Below are 27,166 nucleotides of genomic sequence, written 5' to 3'. Positions count from 1 at the left end.
GTTTTAGCATTCCTGTGCCTAATTTCTGTTTGTAATCTGATTATTGGCTTGAGCTGCTCCAGCTTGCAGCCTATTGCTATGCATTTACTGTACTCCCTGGGACGCGGTAGCCTGACAGCTCCAGTCCTGTGCTATGAAAAAATCTCTACATGATATTGCTCAGACAGGCCTAGGGCTGTGGCTGTTTGGGAATTAGCTGCTGTTGTAGTTTCTCTTTGCTGAATCCTTTGTTTGTACAACCATGTTCCGAAATCCTTGGATCTCCAGCTATTTGGGAAATGTTAAACACTCTGAGGAGCAAGGTAAGAGTTCCAAGTAGATAGAGGAAAATGCAGTTTGTGTGCTTTTACTCTCTTGTATGGTTGTATGTGTAAATATTTTTTGACTGCATCTGCTTCAGCTACATTAGCTACTTTAGTGATCAGTATGCAGTTAGTCACTTCGGCTGTTTCATTATTTCCTAAAGGACACTTTTGAAAGATCCGATTAGATGGATCTTCTAATTAGCTTAGCTTGCCACCGACTTAGGGCCTTTAAATATAGCAAATAGCAGTGCGAGGTTGCATCTGGATTTTTTTTAGTTCAGCATTTTTAATTTCCTATGCATAAAACTGGGGACAGTGGCTTTATTGGGTGGGTGGAGGGGGAGGGGAGAATAAGACTGAACAAATGGTTAAACTTGTGAGCAAGTTCGATTTATACTTCAGTAAATATACTCTCAATTTTGAATACAAATATTTAAAATTGTGTTAATAGGGTTATATGGATGTTTATTCTTCAGTGAAAGGAGCGACAAAATGATGTTGCAGTGATTTTCTTTCTTTTTGTGTAAAATAATACCCTCAGGTATTATGAGGATTTTTTTAAATTAACCATTGAAATAAGACTGATGTTCACTTTGTGGACTTATTTATTTCCTTTTGAAGCACAGTTGTTTTTAATTTTTTGTCTTTGCTTGCATTTAATCTTAAAGCTTCCATATTACAGTCAGTAAGTTTGATTGGACTTTAATCCTCCCACATGGGGTTTAATTTGAACAGGAGGAAATTCATAAAATATCAGAACTGTGTAACAGCACGTAGTTCTCTGTTTATTTGTATGGGGAAAGAGAGGACCTTGCCCTACAAATTACAGCAGAGTTTTAATAGGTTTTTGAGGCACTACGAATATGGTATGTCCGAATATTACATGTGTGTTTAATGGGGAGCAAGAGTCAGAAAAGCTTGTGTGTCCATCTGAGCAGCTCCTCTCCCACTGCCGTGATGAAAGCTGCCTTCTTCCCCTCTCACATCTCCTCTTTATTTTTGGCCAGGATAAGGGAGCATTTCTCTATGATCTGCTTGAGGACTTTGTGGCAGACAGCTGTTTAGTGCCAGAAACTATAGGATGGGTGGTTATCCTGTTGGAATGGCTGTGTGTTTAAGATATGCCTGGTTCTGATTAACTGAACTGATACTGAGCTGCTTGTTAAGCTGTGGCAAACTGTTCTCACAGTGATGTAAACCTGGCCTTTTTAGAGATACTTACAGTATGCAGTATTATCTTCTTTCTGATGTTCTTGTGTAAAATGTAGTGACTTATATACCATTAATACCGTTGTTCCCTAAAATACTCTGTTTGGTCTGGCAAGCTGATTCTGTGTAATCTCTGTGCTTTATTCTCCATTTGCTTGGGGAGAAAAAGCAAACATTAAGAAAAACAGGAGAAAGTTGCTTATTAACACTGAAGAATGCTATTAGCACAATTGCTTGAAATTTACATTGACTTGCAGCAAATGACAAAAAATGCCCTTTTGCACATTTTAAGCCTCTTTATATGTAAAGTGTTAAACTTATTATTATTTATTTAAATCAGTGGACCTGGAAAGCTGACTGAGGGAAAGACATGGAAAAGCAAAGGAAGGAGAAAAGTTTTGAAAGCCAGTGAGAAAATGTACATTTTATAAATTCAGACTGATACTGTCACCTATAATAAGCTTTTTTAAAACCTTTCTGCAAAAAATAATAATCGTCATATCTAGATTTTAAAATACAAGAGTATTTTTGCTTGCAAAACAATTTGTTATTTTAAATAATAAACAACATGTAACAAAATATACTGGCTTTGCATTAGAGTTTAGAGGGTTGTTGCTGCTTTTGAATTGTTTCAAAGTTTTTGTCTGAAGAATAAGGTGAAAAATTGTGTATTGATTTTGAGTCCTGAGGTAGTTGACTTAATGCAAATGGAGATTTAAAGCCATTTTCTCACTGGGAAATTTTTAGTAGCTTCATGTTTTCTTCAGCATCAGTAACAGACCAGGCTGCCCTGCTTCCTGGCTGTCCATTCTGTGAGGTCTCCTAATAGCATCCTCAGCATTTTCACTTCTGAATGGAGGCAACTGATGTTTGGTGCACTGTCCCCCCCCCCCCCCTCCCTTGCTACTAGTCATCATTTATAGACCTACAGTGATGTTCTTGAGTGCAGAAATGAAGTTACAAGGGTGGGGAGGGAAGGGAGATTGCCTGTTGCTTGCTGTGGTTCAGACAGAGGTTTGGAAACGAGTGGCTTTGTAATACGTACTTCTTGAATTTAAGGCTGCATCTCATATAATTTTGCTCTCATGTAGCCATGTTTATTATCAGAGTAGAATACAGTACAAGTCCTAAGTGTATTCAGAAAAAAAATAGGAGTTTCCAAAAAGTGGTCAACCTTCAGAAATGCTTTTGTCACGGGGGATGTAATAATGTTGCTACAACAAACCCTCAGCTGGGTATCTCTGATTTCTGCAGTGATTATGCCGTTTTTAGAGTATTGCCTGGCTGCAGCCATAAAGGCTGTTGCTGCATTTTTCATTATCAAAGTGCTTTACAAACATAAAATATATCTACTGTGCATTTTCTAAGTAGGGAAACCAAGTCAAGCAGTTTAAATGACATCCCCAGGCTGCAGTGCTACACTGAATACTGAGATTAGAAAATCAAAAGCTTCAGTACGTTACTGCCATATGTTTTACTGTCTTTACTTACTTTTGGAAGGCTTTGGTTTATTACCACCTTGGGCATGGCAGCCTATGCCACTTTGACTAGAGAAAGGCCTTTGTACAGTTTTTTCCAGTGGAAAAGGACTATGGCTGGAAGTTACAAAGTGGTTTCCTGAAAGTTCCCTATTTATTAAAGCATATCTTTGTAATGTTTTTCTTTTCTTTTTCTTTTTCTTTTTTTTTAATTTCACAGATTTTGACAAAGGAAACTCAGTTAGATTTAAACCTTCACGATTGCTCCACAGGAAGAGAGCGTTAAGGTAAGGCCAAGTCTTTCTTCTTGCCTAGTGAAGTCAATTAGTTGCATAATTGTTACTTTAGTCATGGTAGGAATCTCCATTTATTCTTTTGCTGGGAAAAATGATTCTTGGTCTTCTCAGAGGACCAAGCTTTTGTCTGAACAGTTATTGAAAACTGCCTCCTAAATAATCATGTAAATTTACAACTCATACTGCGAAGGAAAGAGTCCCACTCTGCACTGTGTCTCATGCTGCTGCAATGAATCATAGAATCATAGAATGGTTTGAGTTGGTTGAGGGTTCCAACCCCAATGCTGTAGGCAGGGATACCTCCCTTTAGACCGGGTTGCTCAAAGTCCCACTTTCCTGAAAAGCATGGGCACAGTACCCACATCTGATGAGCCAGTGTGCAAAACTGATCTGTCTGAAAAGTGAGGTGGTCAAGGTAAGGGAATTATTGGTACAGTCAGCATATAGAAGGGGACCTTGCAGTGAACAGAGGGGTGAGGTGGCTGATTCCTTGCAGGGCACTGCTGCCTCATGCTTGCAGCCTTAAGGCCTGGTCACATGAGGCTGGGTAAGGTGTTGTAGTGCTTAGGTAAGAATGTGGCAGGTCACATTCCCTCTCTGTTCCTTCCCCATTTCATCTGTGGGACCCCCTCCTATCAGTACACGCTTCTTGAGCATTTCTGGTTACCTGCTGTATTGTAGAGAAACGGTAAGCAGGTGTGTGAGGTGCACAGTCTTAGAGAGTGCAGGTAGGGGAAATCTGGGATAAGGCTACTGGAGAGAGATGCAATCATGGAACAGATATTTTGGAATCCAGAGAAATTGTGGAAGTAGAGAAGGAGAAGAATAATGAATGCCAAGCCCACGTTTGGCAGGTATACAAGTGAATTTTCACGTATGTCTTTCAATCAAAAAATCTCATTACGTCCTGTAGTTTTAATTCAGATGCCAGAGCAGTGTTACCAGTGGCATTTGGATCAAACTTCTGCTTGCTTTTGGGCGTGTAACTAGGTTAGTGGGACAGCTATTTAGAAACCATATGCTGCCACTGCAGCGAATGAAGTTTTCAAATTGGAATCCCTGATGTATAGAAGGAGCCTGCACCTTGGAACCTGCAAGAGCAGTGTATCTACTGAGGTTGTCAGATGCTCTACTAATGCCGCTTCTACATTGTTTTTAGAGAAAAACTGCTGAGGTTGTGAAACACTGTCAGTGTTTTAATAGGAATTGTATGAATTCCTGAAAATTGTGTAGCATGAGTTCCTTGGCAACCTGAGGCCAAACCACATGTAAATCCTTCATGAAGTGAACTTGTGGGCCTCATGCTATTTATTCTATTTCATGAACCGTAAACACAAGCTATATTCCAGGCAAGCAAACAAGGAGGATTTACCCTTACAGTACAAACCTTTTATGGCCAACCTCTTTTCAGTGGTCTGTGGGGACGGGACAAGGGGAAATGGCCGTAAACTGGAGCATAGGAAGTTCTGCACCAATACGCAAAGGAACTTCTTTGCAGTAAGGGTGACAGACCACTGGAATGGGCTGCCCAGGGAGGTTGTGGACTCTCCTTCTGTGGAGATATTCAAGACCCACCTGGACACCTACCTGTGCAGCCTGCTGTAAGGAGCCTACTTTGAGGGGGGCTGGACTAGATGATTTCCGGAGGTTCCTTCCAAGCCCTACAATTCTGTGATTCTGTGATACCCAAATTTAACTGAAAAGGAAAAAGGGCAGTGGATGAGTTTGAAAGCACAGTATACCTGGCATTCTAAATTAGGCTGTCTGACCCCACATAAGCAACTAAATTGATGATGCACCTGCTCCTTTAGCAGATAAGCTAATAAAACAGGACAACATCTAGATAGATTCCCTTGAGGGAAAAAGGGAAGTCTTGATGTGGAATTGCTTATGAGTATATTTTTTAAACCCTTAGGAATAATTTTCAAAAGTTGTTGCTTTTAAAACTACTTGGAATTGCTTTAACATCATTCTGACTCAATTTAGGTTCCTAATGAATGTTCTTAGTGAATACTGTGACATGTCCTAAATATGTCTACATTCATTTTTAGAACAATTTTTATATATGTACCTATAAATAGCCAATTATTTGGACAGACCATCATCCTCAGAACAGTACTCTGTCTCTGAATTCTCTGATCAAGTAAAAACAATACAATTGATTCATTGGTTGAAAACATTTTGTTTCTAATGTGTAAATATTTAAAACAAGCAATAGTACCTGCAGCAATGTGAGAGAGCATGCTGCAAAATTGCCTGCAAAGAGGAGAAGCAAAAATTCTCCCCTATGGATAATATAGTCACTAGATGAAAACAGTTAATGATTAAAATAAATAAATAAATAAACAAATAAACAAATAAATGTTGACAGTGTGTCTTGAAGGAAAGGGTAAATGAGGGCATGGGGTAACTGTGAAGGGACATGAGAAGCAGGTAACCTATGATGTCATGTAGCCCAGCAAGGTGAAGCTTAAGAAGTTTGTGATTATTACAAGAATTTTAATGAAATCTGCCAATGAGGAGAGGCTGGAAGCCACTCTCAGTACAAAGGAGGAATGAGTTCATGTGCAGAAGGAACTGGGTGACCTTGAAAAGGAATGAAAAAAAGGGATGTAATGTAATAATACTAAGAGCATGGTTGTTCACTGGGGGCTAATACATTTTTCTGTCACTTGCAACTGATGAAAGCCTGGGCATATTAGTTTCTCTTGCGGGATTGAGCAATTAATGTAGTGTAGTTATAAAAAGGCAAACATTGTAGGGCACATGATTCATCCAGCTGGTCATGTAATCATGCTTTTTCCACTAGAAGTCCTGTTTTTACAGGACAGTAGCAGAGCTGGGCCTAGAGTCAAAATGTTCCAGATCCAATCAGCAATATACAAAAAAGATGACTTAAAACTGAAAAAGGTAGAGAATATTTTTAATGATGATCAGTGAAATTGAAAGAGCCTGTATTGAAAAAACTGAGTAAACATGGAAACTTCTGTAAAGGAGTAACATAACTAACTATGCTGGCAAGAGAACAAATGCATGTAAACCCGGCAAGAGACGTTTAGGATACAGTTAAAGGATCTCTAGCTTTGGAGTCTTTGAAACAGTTTGGATGAAGGGGCAAAGGGGAACTGAACTAGTTTACAATACTTGAAAGTTTGTTGAAAATCCACAAGCCATCCAATAATGCCATTCAATGTGCTAGTACTGCTCATGATTCTATATGGATTTTCCCTTGGAAATTGATATATGACTCAGGGACAGTGGTGGATGTTAGCGTGCAGTTAATTTAAACAAGGATTTTGCTGCATAAGAGAATGTTGAGAGCCCTAGGTTAGTGGAAACATAGGGTACTACTCTGACACAAGCATTACTGAAACTACTGGAGGTGCTGTCAAACAAACCCCAGATACTCAAAAGTCGTAAGTTGGGTCCCTCAGCACTTTGAGACAAATCTTAAATAATCAAAATGTTTTGGCAAAGTTGATTTTGGTTTTGATTTACTTGCAGTTTCCAACCTCACCCAAAAGGAGTAGAAACTGCTTTCAAATTGAAACTGAGTCCCTCAACCTTGGGGTTTCTCAGAAGCTATCTGTAAGAAAATAGCGTATTGTGAAGCTAATGAAAGCCGTGAGTGATTGCAGTATGGGGTTAAGCATGTGGAAGCATGCTATTAATTGGCTGAGTCCCAGCCCGGTCTCTGATGACATACGCACCCATTTGCTTGTGGCCACTATGGAATTATTTCTTTTAGTTCTGTTCTAAGTGTTTTCGCCCTATAAGGATGCATGGTTTTCTGTAACAAGCAGCTTATTGCTGCTCTTAATCTTCTATTTGCTATTGCTTTTCTGTGGTGGCTGGCATTCTTGCTCTTGGCAGCACCTTGAACAATTACTCTAAGTGCAGTTGTTGAAGACAATTTGCAGTATGTGGCATGGTGCCTGGATGTGGCACAGCCAGTTCCTTATAGTCATTTCAAGAGTTCAATTTTTCCCACAATGTCTTCATACAAAGGAAAATTATTTGTAAATGGTTAAGAAGCATATATTTCTTGCAGATCATGTAAAATATGATTTAGTCATTATATTTCAGTGTATTCATTGAGAAATGTTCACCTGGATAAATTAGTACAGAAAAAAAAAAAAGGACAATTTCTTTTTTTGTTTTTCCTAGCCAAATACCCTTGATGAAAGGATATTTAGCTCTTCAAAAAGCCATTTAAAAACTGTCCTAAGAAAAGATTTTCCAGTGCTAAGGCTTTGTGGCTGTGTAATTTGCTTTATCAGAATGACAGCAACTTGTACAGCACATCAATTCCATGGCAAAATGAAGAGCCCAGGATCACTGTGGGGATTTGCATCTGTTACACCTGTCTACATAATTTACTAAAGATCTTAAGACTAGTAGAAGTTTCCTTATGCCTCTTTGGGATAGATTAACAACAAGGCTTGTGAAGGTCTTGTAGAATATGCCCAATGAGGAGCAACTGAAGGAACTGGGGCTGTTTAGTCTGGGGAAAAGGAGGCTGAGGGGAGACCTTATTGCTCTCTTCCAATACCTGAAAGGTGCTTACAGCAAGAGCAGGGCTGGTCTCTTCTCAGTGGTGACAGGTGACAGGACGAGGGGAAATGGACTCAAGTTGTGCCAGGGGAGGTGTAGGTTGGATATCAGGAAAACTTCTTTACAGAATGGGTTGTTAAGCACTGGAATAGGCTCCCCAGGGAGGTGGTTGAGTCACCAGCCCTGGATGTGTTTAAAAACCATTAGGATGTGGTGCTCAGGGACATGATTTAGCAGAGGGTTGTTAGAGTTAGGGTAGTATGGTTAGGTTGTGGTTGGACTTGGTGATGTTTACGGTCTTTTCCAGCCTGAGCAATTTGGTGATTCTATGATTCTAATATATCAGGTTTTCATCCATTTTTAATAGATTAGATCCCACACGGATGAACACTTTTCTTCTGAAAAAGTCACTATAGGCAATTATGACACTTCCATTTCAGAGTGAAATTTGTATGTTTAATGAACATATTTAAGAGATTCTTTCTCATCTGCTTGGGCGTTTTTGCTGGTACGAAGTGACTGAATGACCTGTTACTATTAAATGTATTGTGAACTGTGTGTTATCCAGAGATCAGAGCAGGAGCAGCAACTAGGTGGTTATGCAGAAGGCTTCTGGGTGGAGAATACAGTTAATACTGCATTTGATGAAGTATGTTTTAGTATTTGTGGCAAGTCATTCTATATAGATTTCAAATGCAATTACTAGTTTTGAAGGCAGTCTCCAGTGAGCAATTTAAAGCAAAAATGTGTCATAGTCAGTTCCAAATAAGTTTCAAATGATGTTAGGCTTGGCTTTGTGAGTTTCTTGGGGTTATTTCTAGTTTCATTCTTATGGAAAGTATTTTCTTTGGTATCTCTGGACTATCTTGCAGGAATTGGTTACATCTTGACTGTATTTGATTTGTAGCAGAAACAGTCACAGTTCTGTAAACCAGATGTTGCTTTCAGTTTTCAGAAGGAGTTCTCATTTGAAGATAAAGAGGAACTTGCCAACAGCACAAAGGATATTGATGCTAACCTCTTAGCAGTACTTCCAAAAGGTAGGTAAAGGAGACATATTATGAACACAAATGGTAATAGAGTATGAAATTTAGCCTACACAAGTGCAGAGGAGAGTTAAATTCACTTAGGCACAGCTGTTTTGTAAATGAGTTTTCTTTTCCCCATGAAGTATGAAAATGGAATGAAATGGGATTAATCACAATGCCCTTTTACAAGACATGATGTCCCTGCTTCATAAAGCTCAGTTTTGTTTACTTCATTTTCAATAGTTTAAAAAGTAGCTGAAATCAAAACTTCTGAAATGTTTATTTGTACAAGTATATGAGTACTGAATTGAAAGGTATTAACTTGGCTTGTATTTATGACTCTTTCCAATCACTCTCAGTAGTTGGTAGAGTAACCATGTTTATGTGAATGACTGACTACACACAGATCTTTGATCTTACACACTAAAGAACCTGTACTACATAAGGTTTAATTTATAGTGGATGAGACCAGTTTGTAGGAAAGCAGAGCAGCAGTATTCCCAACACTCTTAGCACTAACACTATTAAGCAGTTCAGCAGGTGGGCTGTGGCTAGTTCTGTGGCTTGACTTATACAAGAAATGTTGTTTACAGTGGATAGTAAACCTCAGTGCAGACAAATTATTCAAAACCAGAGGCTTTGGCTTAATGTCTTTTCAAGTAAGAAAAATGACCCTAGTATTCTGTCTCTCCAAAGTATTTTAAGGAGAGAAGTATTCAAAGAAACCTAGCAGCTGTTTCTTGTGCATTGGGGGATACTTTTTGTTTGGTTTTAAATTTGTCATCTTACCTTGAATAACTTAAGAAGAAGACGTCAGTGTCATCTTTATCTTTTAAGACAGCTGAGATAGAGGACTGAAATTCACCTGTTTTTGTTAGAGGAGTCACAGTCTTTTTGGAACTATGTTAAAAGATTACATTTGAATGAAGAGCTCTATGTAGCTGGCATCAAGATGTTCCCTTTGTTTGAGGCATGTTGTAGATCTCAGAGCTTTGAATTAAAATTGCGTTTGTATTCTCTCAAAACTGATGGTATTTACCCTTTTCAGACAAAAGTCTACAAGGCTAGATGACTAATTCCAGGAAAATGGAACTAACTGGCCTTCTCTCTGATGTAATTTACTGCAGCTTACTTGTTCTAACATAGTATTTAAGTGATGTGCTTTCTCTTGTAGTGCAAATGTTTAGAAAGAGAATTCATTGGAGCATTGATAGATTAAAATAATATGTACTTATACAGTGCAGACTACTAAAGAGTACCAGCCAGTATGAATAAACAGTCCCTCATTACTCCAGATACTTAGCTTTGCAGACACGCTGGCCAAAATGGGCAGTAAGTTAATTGTGAGAGCCTTCACTTGGGAAACCTTCTCTGCAAGTTACTTCTCAGTGAACTAGTTTCTGTTCCAAGATGCCTCCTTTTGTCTGAAGAATTGATTTTTGTAATAAAGATGCCAGATTCAGTTTGTACTGGAGCTGATTCTTATTCTGAGGGCTGCATTACTTGAGGCTATTTTCCCCATCTAGGAGTTATCTTTGGTCCACATTTGCATGTGTTGGAAAATGAGAGGAACATACTTAACTTTCAACAGATAGGGACAGAACTAATGATCAAAGAGTCTAGCTGAAGTCTCACACATTACTGCTTATGATTAGGCATTAAGTGTATCAGTGTGCCTCTGCTCCATGAACAGAAGGTAAACGCTCCTCCAGCCTGATTTGCAGAGCATTTCCTTTCCAGGTGGGAGGAGGAGGAGGAAGGAAAAAGGCTGGTTGGCTTCATTACTGTTAAACATTTTGAGGAAGATTTGTGTTGCAGTGAATATTTACAGTTTCTAAGAAATCGTGCCTGTGGCAGGTAAATTTTAACCCACCTTTGTAAACTTATATCTCTGTCCAAGAATTAAAAATGTACATCCCTACCTTCTTCTAGAGACTTTTCAAAGACTTGATTTAGTTTTTACAGCTTCCGTATTTTAAGAATAATATTATCATGTGCCTTCAACTTTACCAACATGTTTCTGCTGTGCTATTATTAAAGAGGGCTTCCGGCAAAAACCTTTATATTCTGTAAGTAATTTTTCTGAAATATTTCTGAATTCTCTAAGAAATCTCACTCAAATTTGAAGTGCTGGGTTTTTTCGTTCGCTTGCTTTTTAAAATTCTTGTAATATGAACTCCAAATATACTTTTAAAAATCACTCCTCTGGGATGAGACATGGAACAATACCACTTTTGCTAGATACCTAGTCTTACAAGGTAAATTCTGCTCAGGAGGTCTACAGCTATCAAATTTAAGATGCCTCCTTGACAGTCTGCCTTCGAGGATATCTTACCATAGCATCTTGCTCAACATCCTGAAATAAGGCCAGAAGCACAGGACAGTTCCTGAAAAGTTGCTGTTCTTCTTTTTCTTAATTATACTTACTAACAGAGCTTATAAATTGTTAACATGAACTAACTGAGATAAGGAGCTTTTACAGTGAGATGAATTTTAGTCTTTTCTCGTGTGCTAAATTGGAATCTTGTTTGCTGAATCAGATCTTTGTGCTACCTTTTAGGAAGAGGTGTTATTATTTTTTAACTTTGTCATAGATGTCTTGAGATGATGTCGTTTCTGATGATTATGTGGAAAAACATTAATGAACAGATGGGAAACTGGCACCAGCATATCCAAACTGCAAACGAAAAAAGAGAAATGTGATCACCTAAGCGTGCAAAGGCCTGCCAAGGTCCTTGGGACAGAAATTTTTCCAACTAACTTTCATAATTTTAAGTGCTGTATTTTAGTTAGCAAAAAAATCACTAAGTAATAGAAGACTTCCTGTATTTTTTCGTTTTTTTCTTTTTGTTTTTATTTTATTGTGTAATGTGGTTTGTTTGTTTGTTTGTTTTCATCTTATTGGTAAAGGAAAGTATTACTGAAACTATTTTCACAAAAGGACTATGCAGGTATTGGTCAACCTAGCTGAAATAGCTGTCTGGAATCTCAAGTGTGGAAAAAGTATAAGGCACTGTAGAGCAGCCTCATGCTATTTTTGTCCCATGTTGTTTGGGAAGGTGTTGGAGTGATGCTTCATGAGTCCAATGCTCTTTTTAGGACTGCAGAGTGGTAGTAGAATCTCTGGAACTTCAGCTAACACATACTGGGAGGGTGTTGAGCTAATGCTTCTGGGAGTTCTTTGGATGTTCCAAATTTCTTGTATGAGAATGACTTATAGTCAAATTTCCTTGTTTGGGAGGGGAGAAGGGAGGGTAGAGGCTTTAATATGTGAAGCTGTGCTTCAGAGCCCAACTAAAACTCTCTAAAAGACCTGTTTTCTGATGTTTTAGAGGGCTGAATAAATTGGTGACTAGGGAAGAAAAATGATCAAGGTTTGAATGGAATGTGGTTTTATTAACTGTGAGTGATGGAGGCCTTCTCCCTGCCTGAAGTAGCAGAACAATTATGGCTTTTGTTTTGAATATTTCTTATATGTATAGTCTACAGATCCAAGAGAAAAACCTAATATCCAGAGGAACAAACTTAAATAAATTTGGTAGAGGTGGAAAGCAAAGTATTTGAGAAATCATTTCCTTTGGTGTCAATGTGGAACAGCTTGTATCATGTGGATAAGATCTTTAATACAGTTCACTGAATGCTACTGAATGGGAAGAGCAGTGTGGGAATTGCTCATGAATTGAGAGGGGAAAAAAAAACTATGAAAACGCAGCGTAAGAACTCATCTTCCTTTAATCTTGGCTTGGGATGCAGATTTTCCATTGGCCACATTCTGTTCTCATCTATCTTAGAGATCTCTGCCTGAAGCTTGCTGGCTTTCAGAGACTGTCTACATATGTGGTCAACTTGGTCAACAATGAAGGCTTCACTCTATTTTGCTGCAGATGCTTAAGCAAGGTGTGGGAGGGGGTTAGCCCTGTTAGGTGGGGTGGAACATCTTAGATTTTTATGGTGTGATGGCAAGCAGTTTGACATAACCTGCCTCAAAAAATTGAAGTTGATGGTTTGAGTTCTTATGTACACTAGACTAGGGCTTTTTCAGAGAGTGCCCCAGATGATTTTTTTCCCCTATGTACTGTACTCCTATAGGCATCCATCTTCAGCCTCAGACGCTATATCAGTGCCTCAGTCATTTACCTCTCTGAGTAGCAGAATGAGAGTGTATTCAGTCTTACTGGTCAAAGGCCATTTACCTGGAGTCCTGGTGGATTTTCATCATGTAAACGTAATATGACAGCCAATGTTAATAGTATCTATCTTTTCCTAGCTGTGGTGTGATGTGCAAGCACTGATAGTGACTACAGAAACCATCTGGGGTATGCGTCAGCTGAAACGCTGACTTAGATTTGCTCATGAATTCTAATAGTTAAGAAAGAAAAGGAGAGAAGGTGCACATGACCTTTAAAAGGGTGGTGTTTCAACAATATTTAACGTACAAATATATAGATCTGTGAAGTCCAATAGGGAATAAAGCTGGTGGAGTCACTTCTACAGTGATGTGGAACAGCGTCTTCTAGGTTTTCCTGAGTCATGAGGTGTTTCTGATGGCAATCTTGGACTGATTTAACAGGCTGAATATTTTATTTTGCTTCAGCTTTTGATTCCTGTGCGAACAGGATCGGAAGGCTAGAGATACATTAGCTCAGAATAGATACATGAAGCTTTTAGCACCATGTCTTAGCCACGGTAATGACAGTTTGGGGACTTATGACATCTAAAGTCCCTCCGATCTATTGTGTCCACTGACAGCCCAAATGGCTTTTCTTCTTGCTTGTAAGAAATGATACACACTTGATTATGTAGCACTCACTGCTCCATTGTGGTTTGCAAGCAGTACTGATAACTGTGCACATACATGTATATATAGGGATTACTTCATCTATCATACCTCTTGTTGGTTCTCTACTATTTTGTGATCTGTGACAGCTGTCTGCTAGCACATAACACCACCAAACGAGTTTAGGGCAAGAGAAGGAGAATGTGTCCAGTTAGAACTACAAGGGAGAAGTAGTGAAGTGATTAACCATGCAGGAGTGCTGTGAGAATATGTGGTGTTTTGTACGGGTTATCTCCAAACTTGAGCCACTTGCAGCCGTGGGAACTAAGGAATAAGTGAGGGACACTTTTTCTCTTTAAGCACGGTCACCAACCTTTGTGTAGACAGTGTAAATAGCAACTCTGTACAGCCTGGTTTTGAAGCAGTTAATATAGCACATAAGCTAATGAAAATATAACTTGCCCAGTTTACACTGGATCTTAAAAACTAGCATAGCCTGGAAGTACTTGGAGAACTCCGTGGTGTTTACACCTGTTGGCCTAATGCACTTTTGACAGAGCAAGCTAGTAAACTAGGAAAACAAAAGGTAAATGCTTGTTTCAGACAAAAATTATGTGAAATCTCTAGACGTTTTGACTGTTCCTTCTTATTCTGAAGCATTTTAGAAAGTTTCTTTGAGTTTCTGAAACTTAGTAGCTTATAAACTGTATAATCTTTTGTTGTCTCAGTTTCAGAATTAAGAAAACTCTTTGAACCAAACAACCAAGATTTTTTGGAAATGAAAAGGTAAAGAAGAATAAGTCTTTGGCCTGTAAAACAAAACATACAGCTTGTTTTGTTACCTCCTCTTAGAAACTCTCCCTTCAAATCTTCAAGGATATTTCACTTCAGTTATTTTGCATCTTTTTCAGAAAGGAGAGAATAGCTAGACGCTTAGAGGGAATTGAAAATGATACGCAACCTATGCTTCTACAGAACTGCCCGGGGTCAGTCACACACCGTTTACTAGAAGAAGATACACCAAGGTATATGCGTGCAACTGATCCATACAGTCATCACTTAGGTAAGTAGTATATTCCGTTGCTGAATTACTTCTTGTTTTCTACCCCATCGTATCCTCAGTAACAGAAGAAGAGTTTTGTAGAACAGCGTTGATCAGGATTTTTTTTTTTAACCTGCTTTTGATATAGTAATAATTTGATAGGAAACTCTTAGAGGGTTACAATTAATGTAAGCTTCTTAATCATTTTTATGTGCTGTTGAAGACTCTAGTGAAAAACTGTAATATGTCTATGCAGTCACTAGTACATTTTGATTTGTAAGAAGATGGAAAGCATTTACCCATCATTCAGAGTAAGTGGGCTAGGGTACTTGGTGGAGTTTTGCATGGATTGGTCCATATGTGTTGTACTTTTGACAGGAAGATCAAATGAAGAGGAGGAAACTTCAGATTCTTCTGTAGAGAAACAACCCAGATCATCCAGATACCGCATAGAAACCACAGGAGGAAATACAGAGTCTTTGTACAGTACAGGAAACATGGATACCCATGAACTAGAGTCTAAAGCAGAAAGAATAGCTAGGTACAAGGCAGAGAGACGGCGCCAGCTGGCAGAAAAGTATGGATTATCTCTTGATTCTGATTTGGATTCTGACTACTCATCCAGATATTCTCGGGCAAGGAAAGATCCTGACAGTGTGGAAAGAAAGGGATTGAGAAGTGAAAGGCATGATGATGAAAACAAGGACTCTGGCTCCTTGTATTTGTCCAGGACTGAGGTGAAGGAGTCAAAGAGTGTGATTTCTGAATCCAGAGAGTGCTCTAATCGTGAAAAAGATGGTATTCCAGCTAAAGAAGAGCTTTCAAATGAAAAGAGTGATAAAAGAGCAGATGATGACAGTGCCATTAGACAGGTTTCTGACCCTTCAGCAACACTGGATAGTTCTGTCTCACTTACACTTTCTGGACGAGAGTCTTCCTCCTGTAATGAAGTGCCAATATCACCAAAACAAACCCCCCGAGAGTCTCTTTCTTCACCAAAGCGGGCAGCCTCACCAATCCATTTGCAGAATGATCAGCCCTTGCACAGTAACATCAGACAAAGGTAACAAGGATTTTTTCATTTGTTCATACAGTTTGTTTGTTTAACTTGTTTACCCATCAGATCAGTTTGCCCACAGCCCTATCCAGACTGGCCTTGAACTCCTCTAGGGATTCACTGCTTCTAAGTGTTTCAATGCTTGATCACCCTCTGCATAAAGAAATTCTTCCTAATGTCTAATCCAAATCTCTCCCCCTTACAGCTTTCCCTTTAGTTACTGGAAGGCAGCTATCAGGTCTTGTCAAAACCTGATCTTCTCTAGTTCAAACAACGTAGCAGATATGCTGTATCCCTCATCCCCCTTAGCAACTCCCTTGCAAACTGGATTGGTTGGGTTTCTTGAATTGTGATGTGTTTGTGATGCAACAGTGTGGATATCTGTATTTCTGTGATTAGATATGTGCTTGATTTACCTTTGTATTTGCAGAATTTATGCTCCTCTTGGGGGAGTGAAATAACTGATGTTTTCTTAAATATCTTTATTTTTACAAACTAGAAATAGGAGTAGATATGGTTATAAATCTGCTTTTTTATTATTACCTGTTAAAGCAAGCTTTTAACTTTTTCCCTCTATATCTTATAATTGTTTGGATGCAGTTTCCAAGCAAATACGAATTGTTTATCAGTGAAGATTTGAATAGCTTCGTGACAGCTTCTGCCAAGATAAAATAGGCCTCAGAGTTAAAAGCTGAAAAGTGTCTTGGGTTAGCTGAAAGGATAGTTGATTTGTATTCTTGCTGTGAAAATGTAAAACCTCTTTTGAACTGTGATAGCTGATAGCTCAGATAGTATCAGGGTATGTATGAAGGGGCAGAGAGGCAGTAAAAATTCCATGATGAACTGGGAGAACACAGCCTCCCTCTTGATATGCTGAATTACTTCAGATTTGACAAATCTAATGTATAAAAACGATTACCAGATTTTTCCAACAGGAAAAAAAAGTATTTTTCACAAATTCCACATCGCAGATTCACAATGTAATTTAAAAACAGTCTATCAAGGTGTCATGGTAACTGAAAACAAGTGAATAAGAATTTTTAAATAGTATGATTTTCTCCAGTGTTGATTCTTTAATTTCTAGATAGGCGCTTATATGAAAAATCAGAACTTTTAAGCAGAAGTTATGTTAGAATGCTGCAGTTAAAAATGTTAGAAATTACAGTGAGAACTGCACTCTAAACACATGCTCATCATAGAGCCTTGCTGACTGTTTCTACGCAGGTGAATTGCTTAAGCTGAAAAATTTGGCCATTGTAACCATGGAAGCAATGAGTTCAGAAAGAAGGTACCTTGACTGGATTTCTGTATCTTTTCCATCAAAATCATGAAACTTGATTCCTATATAGAAGTGGTCAAATGATTACAGCCTTACTTACAAACTCGTACAACTGTACCTTGAAATCTGAATGATGGCTCAATCTTCAATGTCAAGGTTAACAGCCTTTTGTGTTGATCACGTCACCTGCCTGAAAAGTGCTGGAAGGTGGTTTTACTTTCTTTTTTTTTTTGGTTCACTTTATTGAATAGGAAACAATAGTGATAGTATTTAGTATTTTTTTTATCTCCTTTCATTATTCACTTGACTTCTAATCCTGCTCACCTTCTCTGGACTCTTCCAATTCACATTAGATTTTAAAGGAATATTGTCATTAAAAAAAAGGTAGCATGTTAGGAAACATACTGTGATTTGATGTAATTTTACAGTTCTGCTACCAGAGTAAGGAAAGCAATCATAGTAAGGTCACCCTTAGAATTGATAAGAAAATTGTATTGAAGCTTTGAGCTGACTAGGTTATTCCAAACTCCACAAATCTCAGAAGCAGTCTCAACTCATTTGCTACAAAATATTATCCCTTTGATGCAGATGGTCAATTTAAGATACATCTCTTGGCTAATCCAATTACTGATAGGAAGGGATACTGAGCAATTGGAAGGAAGTAATTTGGCAGGTTCATCCTTAATTTTGTAAGTTATTTTCTTTGCTTTATAAGGTGAAGGAAGGGATCAAGTTTTCAACCTTGGAAAAGTAAAGAGAATAGCATATCAAACTTCATAGCCAAGAATGTGTCAGCTGCAGTGTAAAAGGAACTTTATTTTCTTAAAGCAACCACAGTCTGTTTTTCTGCGAGGGGAACCAATGAGATACTGAAACGCTTTCTAGAAAATTCTCTCTTCCAGCTCAAGATTAGGCAGGCTACATGCAGCACTGGGAGGGCTGCAGTTGTTCTGGCAAAGCAGCTCTTGTTGAATAGAGCTCCTTGCAGGCTTGTTCAAAGATGAGCTTTCTATATGGACAAGTCCAGCTTTCTTATAAAGCTCTTTTCATTTTTTAAATTCTGCTTTTTCAAGATCAAGGATTGGTTCTCATGAAAATAGTTTACCAATTAAAGGAATCAGAGCTAACAAGTGTGCTATTCTAGTGTATGTGTATAAAACAGCCGCAAACTCAGGCTGAGTAGGATGAAGGCATATCAAGTCAATATGTTCCAGCTGCTTCACTTTAAATCTGCCACTTCTGCCATTACCTATTTCTGTGATAAAAGGTCCTGCAGAAGTTAGGCTGAAGAGAAATAACCAAGGAAACAGTCTTCAAGGTAGACATACTTCTTCATTTGTTTGAAGTTGTATGTCACTCTGAGATCTAATGCTGTGTGTAACAGTATGGGTCAGTTGTGTTTGGCAATAACTGGAGGCAGGCTCCAATTATAAGATCTTCCTGTTTTTTAAGACTTGGTTGTTATCTGTTTCCAGATAGTAAAGTACTAAAATCCATTTTCATGTGGAATCTGATGTAGGAATAGTCCCAGAGATTTGTTCAAATAAAATAATGTCTAAATCCCAATTTCCAGCTCAGTGCTGGTCTGAAAGCAGCTTTCCATCATATATGTTGTTAAACTGTGTTTTGTTAAATTTTAGCTCGATGAGTTCAAACTAGAAAATAAATTCAGGTTAGTTTGGGGTAAGTATGGAAGCTCTGTGCCTTTAGTCTTAAGTGTATTAATGAGCAATCCTATAATCCATCACTGAGAGGACAACAAAGTGCTGAGAAGGTATTGTTTGACATTGTATATATTCTACTGCTGAAGTTGCTGATTAACTTCACATTCAAAATATGGCTTGCATTCTTCTGACAGCCCTCTTCAAAGGATGAATGATCAAGTACAAATAAATGTTGCTTGTGCCCTGCCCACTATAAAATGAGCCAAAGTACATATCAGGAGACGAGGGAAGTTTACTTTCTTCAGAGCAATTTCAGCTACCAGTCTGCTCCTGTTAAAGCTCCCATGAATGCCTCCTTTTTGGTCAGTTCCTCTAGGAATTCAGAAACATTTGGAAAAAGTGCGCAGAAGTTATTTCAGCAGTTGGTGTTCGGCTTTGTTCTAAGCTAGATTTGGATGAGGTGACAGCTGTCGGTGAGTTCTCAGATTTGCCAGTGTATTTACTGCAAGTAAATGTATCTTAAGAACCATCTTTGATTTGCTCTTTTCCAACTGTTCTTATTAAATGACTAGATAAGAAAAATCGAAGCAGAAGACTTGGAGCTTGGTGGGATTTCTAATCCCAAATGACTGTAGTGTAAGGTGAGGAGTTCTTTCAGACCCATCTGATCATAATGGAAAGCAGCCTGTGTTGTCACCCTGTGGGAGTAAGCACCAGTGGGGCCAGAAAGCCCCTTGTGATCTCTTCTTTCTGATGATAGTGCATTGAAGTGAGCAAGTGCTTGGGGAAGCTAGGGGGGTAGCTGCAAACACCGTTTCCTGTAGGGCTTGTAAGTTTGCAAGGTTTTTTGTCTTTATATGCCTTTAAAGAGGCAGAAGGAAGTCAGGGGTTGCTTTTCCTGCTCCTTTTTGTTTCCAATCGTGCAGTTACACCGCACACCTCATCTGGTGGCTCTGAGAGCTTGCAGTGTTTGCACTCTGAACCTGCTGTATTGGAGCATTGGGAGAGTGGGGGATTCGATTCCTGCTGCCCCAGAGAGTTTCTTAGGAAGTACAATATGCCACCTGAGTTTCTAACTTCATTAAACTCATACTACTTTCCTTTGGAACCTGCAGGCTGTGACGGGTTTTTACCACTAAAGGAACAATTTCAGCAAGCTATAGGGATATCCTTACATATACCCTTCAAAGCTGCAGTGGCAAAAATGAAATTGTACAGTGGCTTTTACTTCTCAAATTCTGAACAATATACACTTGGCAAACTTAGCTTTGCAAAAAAAAAAACAAGAACAACAACAAAACAGTGCTCAGAAGGCAATGTAGTCATTTGTGGAAATGTGATAGTCTGTTTCACAGGTTGTCACCTTGTATTTTTATTAATGTGCTGTACTTTCCTTTTCCTTAACCATTTTCAGTAACAAAGTAATCACATCTTTTTTAAAAAACGCCAAGGTTTTGAGATGAAGATGGGGGAGGGAAGAGTGGGAGCTGAGGGTGAGCATGCATTGCAACCTTCTCCAAAACTACCTGAAGTTCTGTTTTCTGTAGTAGTGCAGGGAAAGCAAAACCTGAATGGTTCCTTCAGAAAGATTCAGAAGGGGACACACCATCTCTTATCAGCTGGCCCTCCAGGTATCACAGAGCTGTGTGGCTAACAAGTGGACTGTGAAGCTCTCCTTTTTCCCCTTTACCCTGTCATGATTTAACATTTGCCCTTTACTTTCCCTTAACAGCAGTGAGTTACAAAGTATTGTTCCTTGCAGATAAGCAAATGTTTAAACTTTTCTGAAGCATCTGCTTTTATTGTGACTTGTGACTAATTGATATTCTGTTGAAGAAATATAAATGCCCCTCACTTTTCCACAACTGTTATCATAATAGCTTCCCTTATTTTTTGTAACTACTTATTTTATCTCATTTTGCACTCTGCAAACCAACAGATTTTTCCATCTTAATCCAATCCATGTTAGCCTTCCTTACAATTAATTCATTGAATTCCAAAGGTGATGGTGTGAAAAAAGTAATAATGTAATATTGAAAAATATATCAAGCTCTTGATCAGAGCTACAAGCAGCTGCTTCCTCCCATTCAGTAACACATACCTTTAGCCTACCGTGCAAAGCACTGCAGGAAGACTTTTTTCTGCATTCCTAGTTAGAATAATTCTTATAACCCGATACTAACGTCATTGTGGATGTTCTGGAAAATGCTTGATACGTGCATTATAGTTGAAAGAATCACTTTATCAGACTGAATAAACTTTGTGTTTGAGTAAACTTGAGAAGTTTCACTAACAAGTGCACCAGTTCTTGGGGAGAAAAGAAATAACGACAAGAAAGGTTAATGTTTTGGATAACTTTGGATATCCTGAATTATTCTCTCAAAATTTTTCCCTTTTTCTAAGTAGTACTTTTTTTTAGTAACATAAACATTCCAAAGTATGATGGTGGCAAGCCTGGAATTGCACATACTTCGAGCTGGATTGCTTACTTTCAAACCAAGATTTGTCTCTTTTTTTCTCTTTTGATCCCCTTCAAGCCCTCCAAACAGTGGTAGCCATCTCACCTAGGGCTTTGAGGCTTGCACTTATAATGTTTTCTCAGGAGCCATGCATGTTTGAGAACCTATGACTCTCCCTGAATGTTTTTAAGCAATATCACTTTGAATACTTGGGGGGTAGAAAGGGGTTGCATTATAATGTGACTTCCTTATATATACCATTTATTTTTTATTTTAACACGATACTGCTGTCTATACCCACAGTAGGTATCTATGTTCCTTCCCTTGTTGGGTATTGCTGTTCACGGCTTTAATCCTTTTTCTTTCTTAAAGAGTAAAAGTTAGAGAGAAACTGGTGAAAGAGGAAAGTGCACGTGGAAGCCCTGAACCTGTCACAGACAGTGTATCTCAGAGAAAATCCCAGCCAGTGCCAGCCCACTACATGCCTCTTCAGACAGAAACATCTGCCTTTGACAGGGTTCTCAATCAGCCCGTCAGCGCGGTCCGCCAACCAATACATGGCTATATTCAGCCTGCTGGCGTTGCACACACAGCTCAGCTGATGGCAACAGAAGAACCAGAAAACATCTTTGTTGGCAGCCGCCTCCTTCCAGACAGTGTCAGCCCCTTAACAAAATCATCAGCAGCCACTGCACTGGAGGGTGAAAAGAAAGAGGCGCTGGCTTATGGAGTAAAGCCTGGCGAAGAGGAATCCCCGGAGGGCGAGCAGGCTTCCAAAGGCAGAAGGCCAATTTTGCCATCTGAGATTCGCAAACAAGGGAAGAGCCATGAAGGCCTATTTGGAGGAGAAGACCTGGATACCGGTGTGGGGAGTTCATCTGCAGGCAAGCCAAAGGTTGGCTCAGATGTTCAGCAGGAGCAGGAGTGCAGAAATAAGCAGGCGCCTGAGCAGCAGCTGAAGACACCTGAGAACATGGAGAGGAGCGAAGCTGTCATGTACATACAGAGCGGGTCTGTATCGCAGCCGGCGCAGGCAAAAGGCCCTGTTTGGAAGGTGTCAAAGCATAAAGTCCTGACTCGCTCAATGTCTGACTATACTGTGCCTCCTAAGCTAGAAGCTTTTCATAGTAAGAGCATGGAAGCAAACGCAGCAAATGGCGAGATGGGCATGGTTGACACAAAGGTCTCTGTTGCCCAGCTCCGTAATGTCTTTCTGGAAACTGCTCATGCCAGCAAGAAAACAGACCTGTAGGTGACATTTCAGACGTATTTTCGTGTGAAAGTTGCACGTCCTTGGCAAAATGACACACACTCAACATCAGTTGTGTTCGGCACTTACAGCACACAGCTTAGCTCTCACCAGTGTGTATTGGAGGCTGAGATGGTTTGAATCCCGCTTCCGTGCTTCTGCTTGCTAGTGCGAGTTGTGGTGTGGGGAGCTGAAATGTGTCCGTCTGTGCATGTTACTGGAGGAGCATGCAGAGTGATCTCTGTTGAACTGTTGAGGTGCTTACATCTATGCTTTACTTCTCTCTTCTGTTTTCTTTTCTATGCACTTTCTATCGTGTGGTTTAAAAGCGAATCTCGGTTTGAGATGTCAACGTCAGGCAGCGCTTTGCCTGCTGGTGGTGACCGTGAAAGAGGGCCGCGAAGGCCAAGGCGCTATTTCACTCCTGGTGAAAATAGAAAGACTTCTGAGCGATTTAAAACCCAACCTATAACATCAGCAGAACGAAAGGAGATGGATAGGTAGGCATGTGTGCAGCTCTGTGTAGCGTTCTGGTGCAGGGAGATGTGAGCGTGTCAAGAAAATTTGTTCACTTGTTAGCATCATTATTTTAAAAGGTTAGCATCATTCTTAAAAAAAAAAAAAATCAAGCATTTGTTATAGAATAAATTCCAATTGACTTGGGTGTGAAGTTTCTTACAAAATAAAAATCAACAGAAAGCAATTTGCTGCAAATCTCTGTATGTGAAGTGGTTGACAGTCAGTTGTTGTGAAGTATTGCACCTGTCTGACGATAAATGATTTTGTTTGTTGTCGTAAAAGAATTATATAGAATAGAGAGTCCATCCTACTCTGTTTCATTGATTGTGAGCAATCAAATCTACGTATTTGATGTTAATAGACCGGGCAGCAAATCTTAGACCTTAGTCTTCTGTGAGATCAACAGAAAATAATTTTCCTTATCCTTTAGTATTTTTACTTTAGTAAAGTTTGGATGTGATTGCTTGCCTTTCAATTTTATTAAAGGATGTTATAAGAGGAATTAGTTGAAAGTTGTTGAACCTTGAAAGATAGGCATGGCTTCTCTATTCTTAAGAATTTTGAGGTCTTGCTGCTTCAGATGGAGTTTGAGTCTAATCTTTGATGTCTTCTTTCAAGCTAACTTGTTTCTGTTTATTTTTCACTAGGTCCGTTTTGTGTGCAGAAATACCAACTGCTGACGGTACGTCACTATGCTATTTTCAAAGGAAGAAATGGGAATGAGTGTACTTTCTTTACTGAAGTGGTATTTGATAATGCAAAAAATAAATCCATCTGAAAATAAGCATCAGTAACTATATATATTTGAAGTACCACTTTTCCTTGGGCCACGTTCTGCTGCAGTCTTGATTTTAAATTCACTTAAGCTTGAAAGTCTGCAGATATCTAAGCATATATGAGGGGCAGATGATGGAGTGGCTTGCTTTTTCAACATAATTACATTTATCTGACTGGAAAAAAAACCAAAAACTTCTTTTGAGCCGCGTTCTAAGTCTAATAACAAAAAGACTTTGTTATAATGGGAAAATCATATTGGTATTTTCTAGCTAAGAATGTTGGAAGATGCTGGTTATTAAATTATATAATTGTCTGCCATCTTGCCTCTCTTTTCCTCTTGTCGCTCTCAGCAAGTCTGGCACAAATTAAGAAGCTAATCTCATGAGTAGCTAAATTTAGATGTAATGCCTTGTGCTATTTGAAAGCTGATACTCTGCAGCTTTGAGATGCTGTCTGTTGGATCTGGAGGATGCTGATTTCAGCTCCTCAGGATACCAGCTGAACCTCTGAAAAATGGGGAAACAAGGTGGTAATCAGAAAGACCAGCATGTCTGGCTGACTGAGAGAAAATAGATGTGCAGCACAGTGAATAATGAGCCTTAAGAGACTGATCTTTTTCTTAGTTTAAGTTTCTTAGTCTGTGTGTTATCAGAGGCTACCATAATATATATGATCATTCATAAAAGTTTCTCTACTTAACCTGAAAGGACATGAGCTGCAATGAAGAAAATTCCTTTGCTCTAGTAAGCCTGTCCAGAATTTTTCTCTGATGCTATCCATGTAAATACAAGTAAAACTTTATACAATTTTCTTCATGGTATATCTTCAACTGAAAGAGAGTGCAGTCATCTTTTGTCTTCCAACGTTTTTCTCATTAGTTAAACATCATTTAGGGTGAGTTCAGAAATCTCTTAGTCAGAAAAACTTTAACTTAATATCAGCTTTTCTGTATTTACTTTTTGTAGACGAAGAAAAATTAGATGACCGAGCCAAACTAAGTGTAGCTGCAAAGAGGCTGCTTTTTAGAGTAAGTATTAAACTTTCTTAATAGAAAATAGAGGTAAACATTTAATGTTCAAGATGCAGAAGGTTGCTGAGTTCATAGCTGAATATTTCATATTCAAGATGCTGATGGTCACTAAGTTAATAAGAATGAAGTGTAATGCACTTAACCAAGTCCAAGTACGTACTTTTTTTTTTTTTACTTTATCTCATTTACTTACACAGCAGACCTGTTGCTTTAAAGCCTTCTTTGAGAACATTATTTAAAGAGATGTGTAGTTAATTTTAACTGCGTGATGCCTATTATGTGATTGTAGCCTGCTTCTAATTCAGAGGTGGACAATCAGCAAAATTAATACTTTGCAACCAAGAAGGCTGAAAAAAAATTAGTGTTTAGAACTTTTCTTACACAGGTTGAATTCTGACATTTGTCTTCTAAGGAAATGGAAAAATCTTTTGAAATGAAGAATATTCCTAAACCACCTACGAGAAGCTCAGCAGTAGAGAGAAGAATGCGGCGTTTGCAGGACAGATCACACACGCAGCCAATTACCAGTGAGGAAGTGGTCATTGCAGCTACGTAAGTCTTGTGCATGTATTGGCTCTAACCTTGGTTCCTGCTTTTAAATCTGGGAATAAGTTCCATATATGTGGTGTTTACAACTTTGTAGCACAAAGAATGTGTTTTCTTAAGGGCCGACTTCCTTGAGAACCACAGGGGAAGCTATATTGAAATTCTCTTTTTGAAATAGAGGGAATAGTAAAGTATCAAATGCATGAACTGTAATTTAGCAGTTTTATGAACCTGTGGATTAGGAAAAAGGGATTATTCATAGCACTGGATTGTAACTCAAATGAAAAGGTTATTTTGCACTGATTGAAGTCTGCACAATTTCTCATGTAATGTATTTGTATTGGGGTAAACCTTTTAGAGTGTGGAATTTCAAGTGTACACCTTGAAAACATTTTTTGCACTCTGCTCGGACATCATGAAGCTTTCCTAAAAGAAGGAAAATATTTTTGGGGGAAAAATAGGAAAAAAAAAAAAAAAGGAAAAAAAAAAGGCAAATGGACATCCATCTAATGGTCTGCTAAAAGATAACATTATGGGTAACAGCAACTTCAAGAGACAACCTGTTTGCTCCTCTAAGCTTTTAGTTCTTCTGAAGTATTTGAGGTTGTTTTGCAAAGTTCATAGCAGGTAACTCTGTTAATTAAAAATTATTGCTGTTTGTTTTTTTTCTGTTTTGTTTTGTTTTTGGTCTTTTCTGTAGTTAACACTTAATGTATTGCTTTTCTTAATGCTTTTTTCTTCTCTCTCTCTGTGAATTTTCCTTCCTTGGCAATTCTTTAAAGTGAAACTACCCCTGCTTCACGTTCTGTGAATACCCACACAGTAGTGACAAGAGTACCTAGTCCCACTGTAGTTAAGAGCACTGTACAACCTACCAGGTACTGGGGGGGATAAACATGCATGTTACATGGAGCACAAGATTCCTCAATAGCAGATGCATCTTTAAAGTCTTGAATGCCTTTTTCAATGTGTCAAGTGAAAACTCGTTTCAAGAATATCTAAAACACTTGTCAAATTCATTTATGTTTGTTTGCATGATGAAACGTTGCAGCTTTTTTTGTCAAGCATCTGTTTTTAGGATCTTTCTAACCACACTCACCTATTCTTATACGTGAAAAACATGAAATTGCATGTGAGCAGACCTGGCAGAAGCCTCTTCGCTCTGTTATGTTTTTATACAATAATGTCATCCTGACATGAAAAACCGAAGCTGGGTGCTTGACTTCACAAGCCGGACATACCCTCTTTGTCTGTCTCTACATATATTTTTTAGCTTGTGAAATTTAAGGAAAGATAAGAAATTGCACCACCTATAGGTAACGTTGCAAAATACTGATTGCCTGTTCTGAACAAGAGCATTTCAGCAAAGAGCACAACAGAAAATATATATACTAATTCCTTAAATGTAGCTGAATTTAGCTAGAGGTGAATAAAACGTTATTGTAGAGACAAGTGCAGTTACAGCTTTTATGGATGAATGTGTCTGCCTTCAGCATTGGTCATACAATCTTAAAAATTAATGGAGTAAATTACAAAATTATTTTTTTATTACTGAGTCACCCCATATAACTCAAACAAAAAATAAACACGAATTCTATTCTCCTTCAAATTGAAAGAGAGATTGCAATTTATGCTAACCTAAAAGCCGCACTAACTTGGAGTTTAAATCCATCTTTTACATGTTTTATAAAATGTGCTCCACAAATTATTTCTAATGAAGCTGAATTTTATATAAATTACAGTGTAGGACAAGTGTTTGTTCTACAGCAGCATCTTAAATATCTCTCCATTGATCTGTATTATGTATAAATCGATAGGTCTCAAAAGCCTGTCTTCAGTCTTGAGTTTCCCTTCCCAAAAATTGTGGTATCATAATCAAATGAATTTGTGATTGAAA

General features: G+C 38.5%; 1 protein-coding gene across 1 annotated transcript in view; it reads left to right on the top strand.

Moving 5' to 3' along the window:
- Positions 1–226: 226 nt before the first annotated feature.
- LOC100539553 (supervillin-like) overlaps positions 227–27,166 on the top strand; it is a 41,665-nt gene continuing 14,725 nt past the window's right edge. Inside the window, exons 1-13 of the mRNA XM_019616318.1 lie at positions 227–302; positions 3,213–3,279; positions 8,791–8,882; positions 14,376–14,433; positions 14,559–14,710; positions 15,068–15,752; positions 20,237–20,320; positions 21,521–22,396; positions 22,727–22,897; positions 23,564–23,598; positions 24,659–24,720; positions 25,136–25,275; positions 26,052–26,147. Of these exons, the coding sequence (XP_019471863.1) occupies positions 242–302; positions 3,213–3,279; positions 8,791–8,882; positions 14,376–14,433; positions 14,559–14,710; positions 15,068–15,752; positions 20,237–20,320; positions 21,521–22,396; positions 22,727–22,897; positions 23,564–23,598; positions 24,659–24,720; positions 25,136–25,275; positions 26,052–26,147 (2,579 nt within the window). The 5' untranslated portion in view covers positions 227–241. The remainder of the gene's footprint in view (positions 303–3,212; positions 3,280–8,790; positions 8,883–14,375; positions 14,434–14,558; positions 14,711–15,067; positions 15,753–20,236; positions 20,321–21,520; positions 22,397–22,726; positions 22,898–23,563; positions 23,599–24,658; positions 24,721–25,135; positions 25,276–26,051; positions 26,148–27,166) is intronic.

This window comes from Meleagris gallopavo, chromosome 6 (genome assembly GCF_000146605.3).
Source record: "Meleagris gallopavo isolate NT-WF06-2002-E0010 breed Aviagen turkey brand Nicholas breeding stock chromosome 6, Turkey_5.1, whole genome shotgun sequence".
Taxonomy (NCBI): domain Eukaryota; kingdom Metazoa; phylum Chordata; class Aves; order Galliformes; family Phasianidae; genus Meleagris; species Meleagris gallopavo.
Note: the sequence above shows the minus strand (reverse complement) of the source record. Positions and strands in the feature narration are given on the sequence as shown.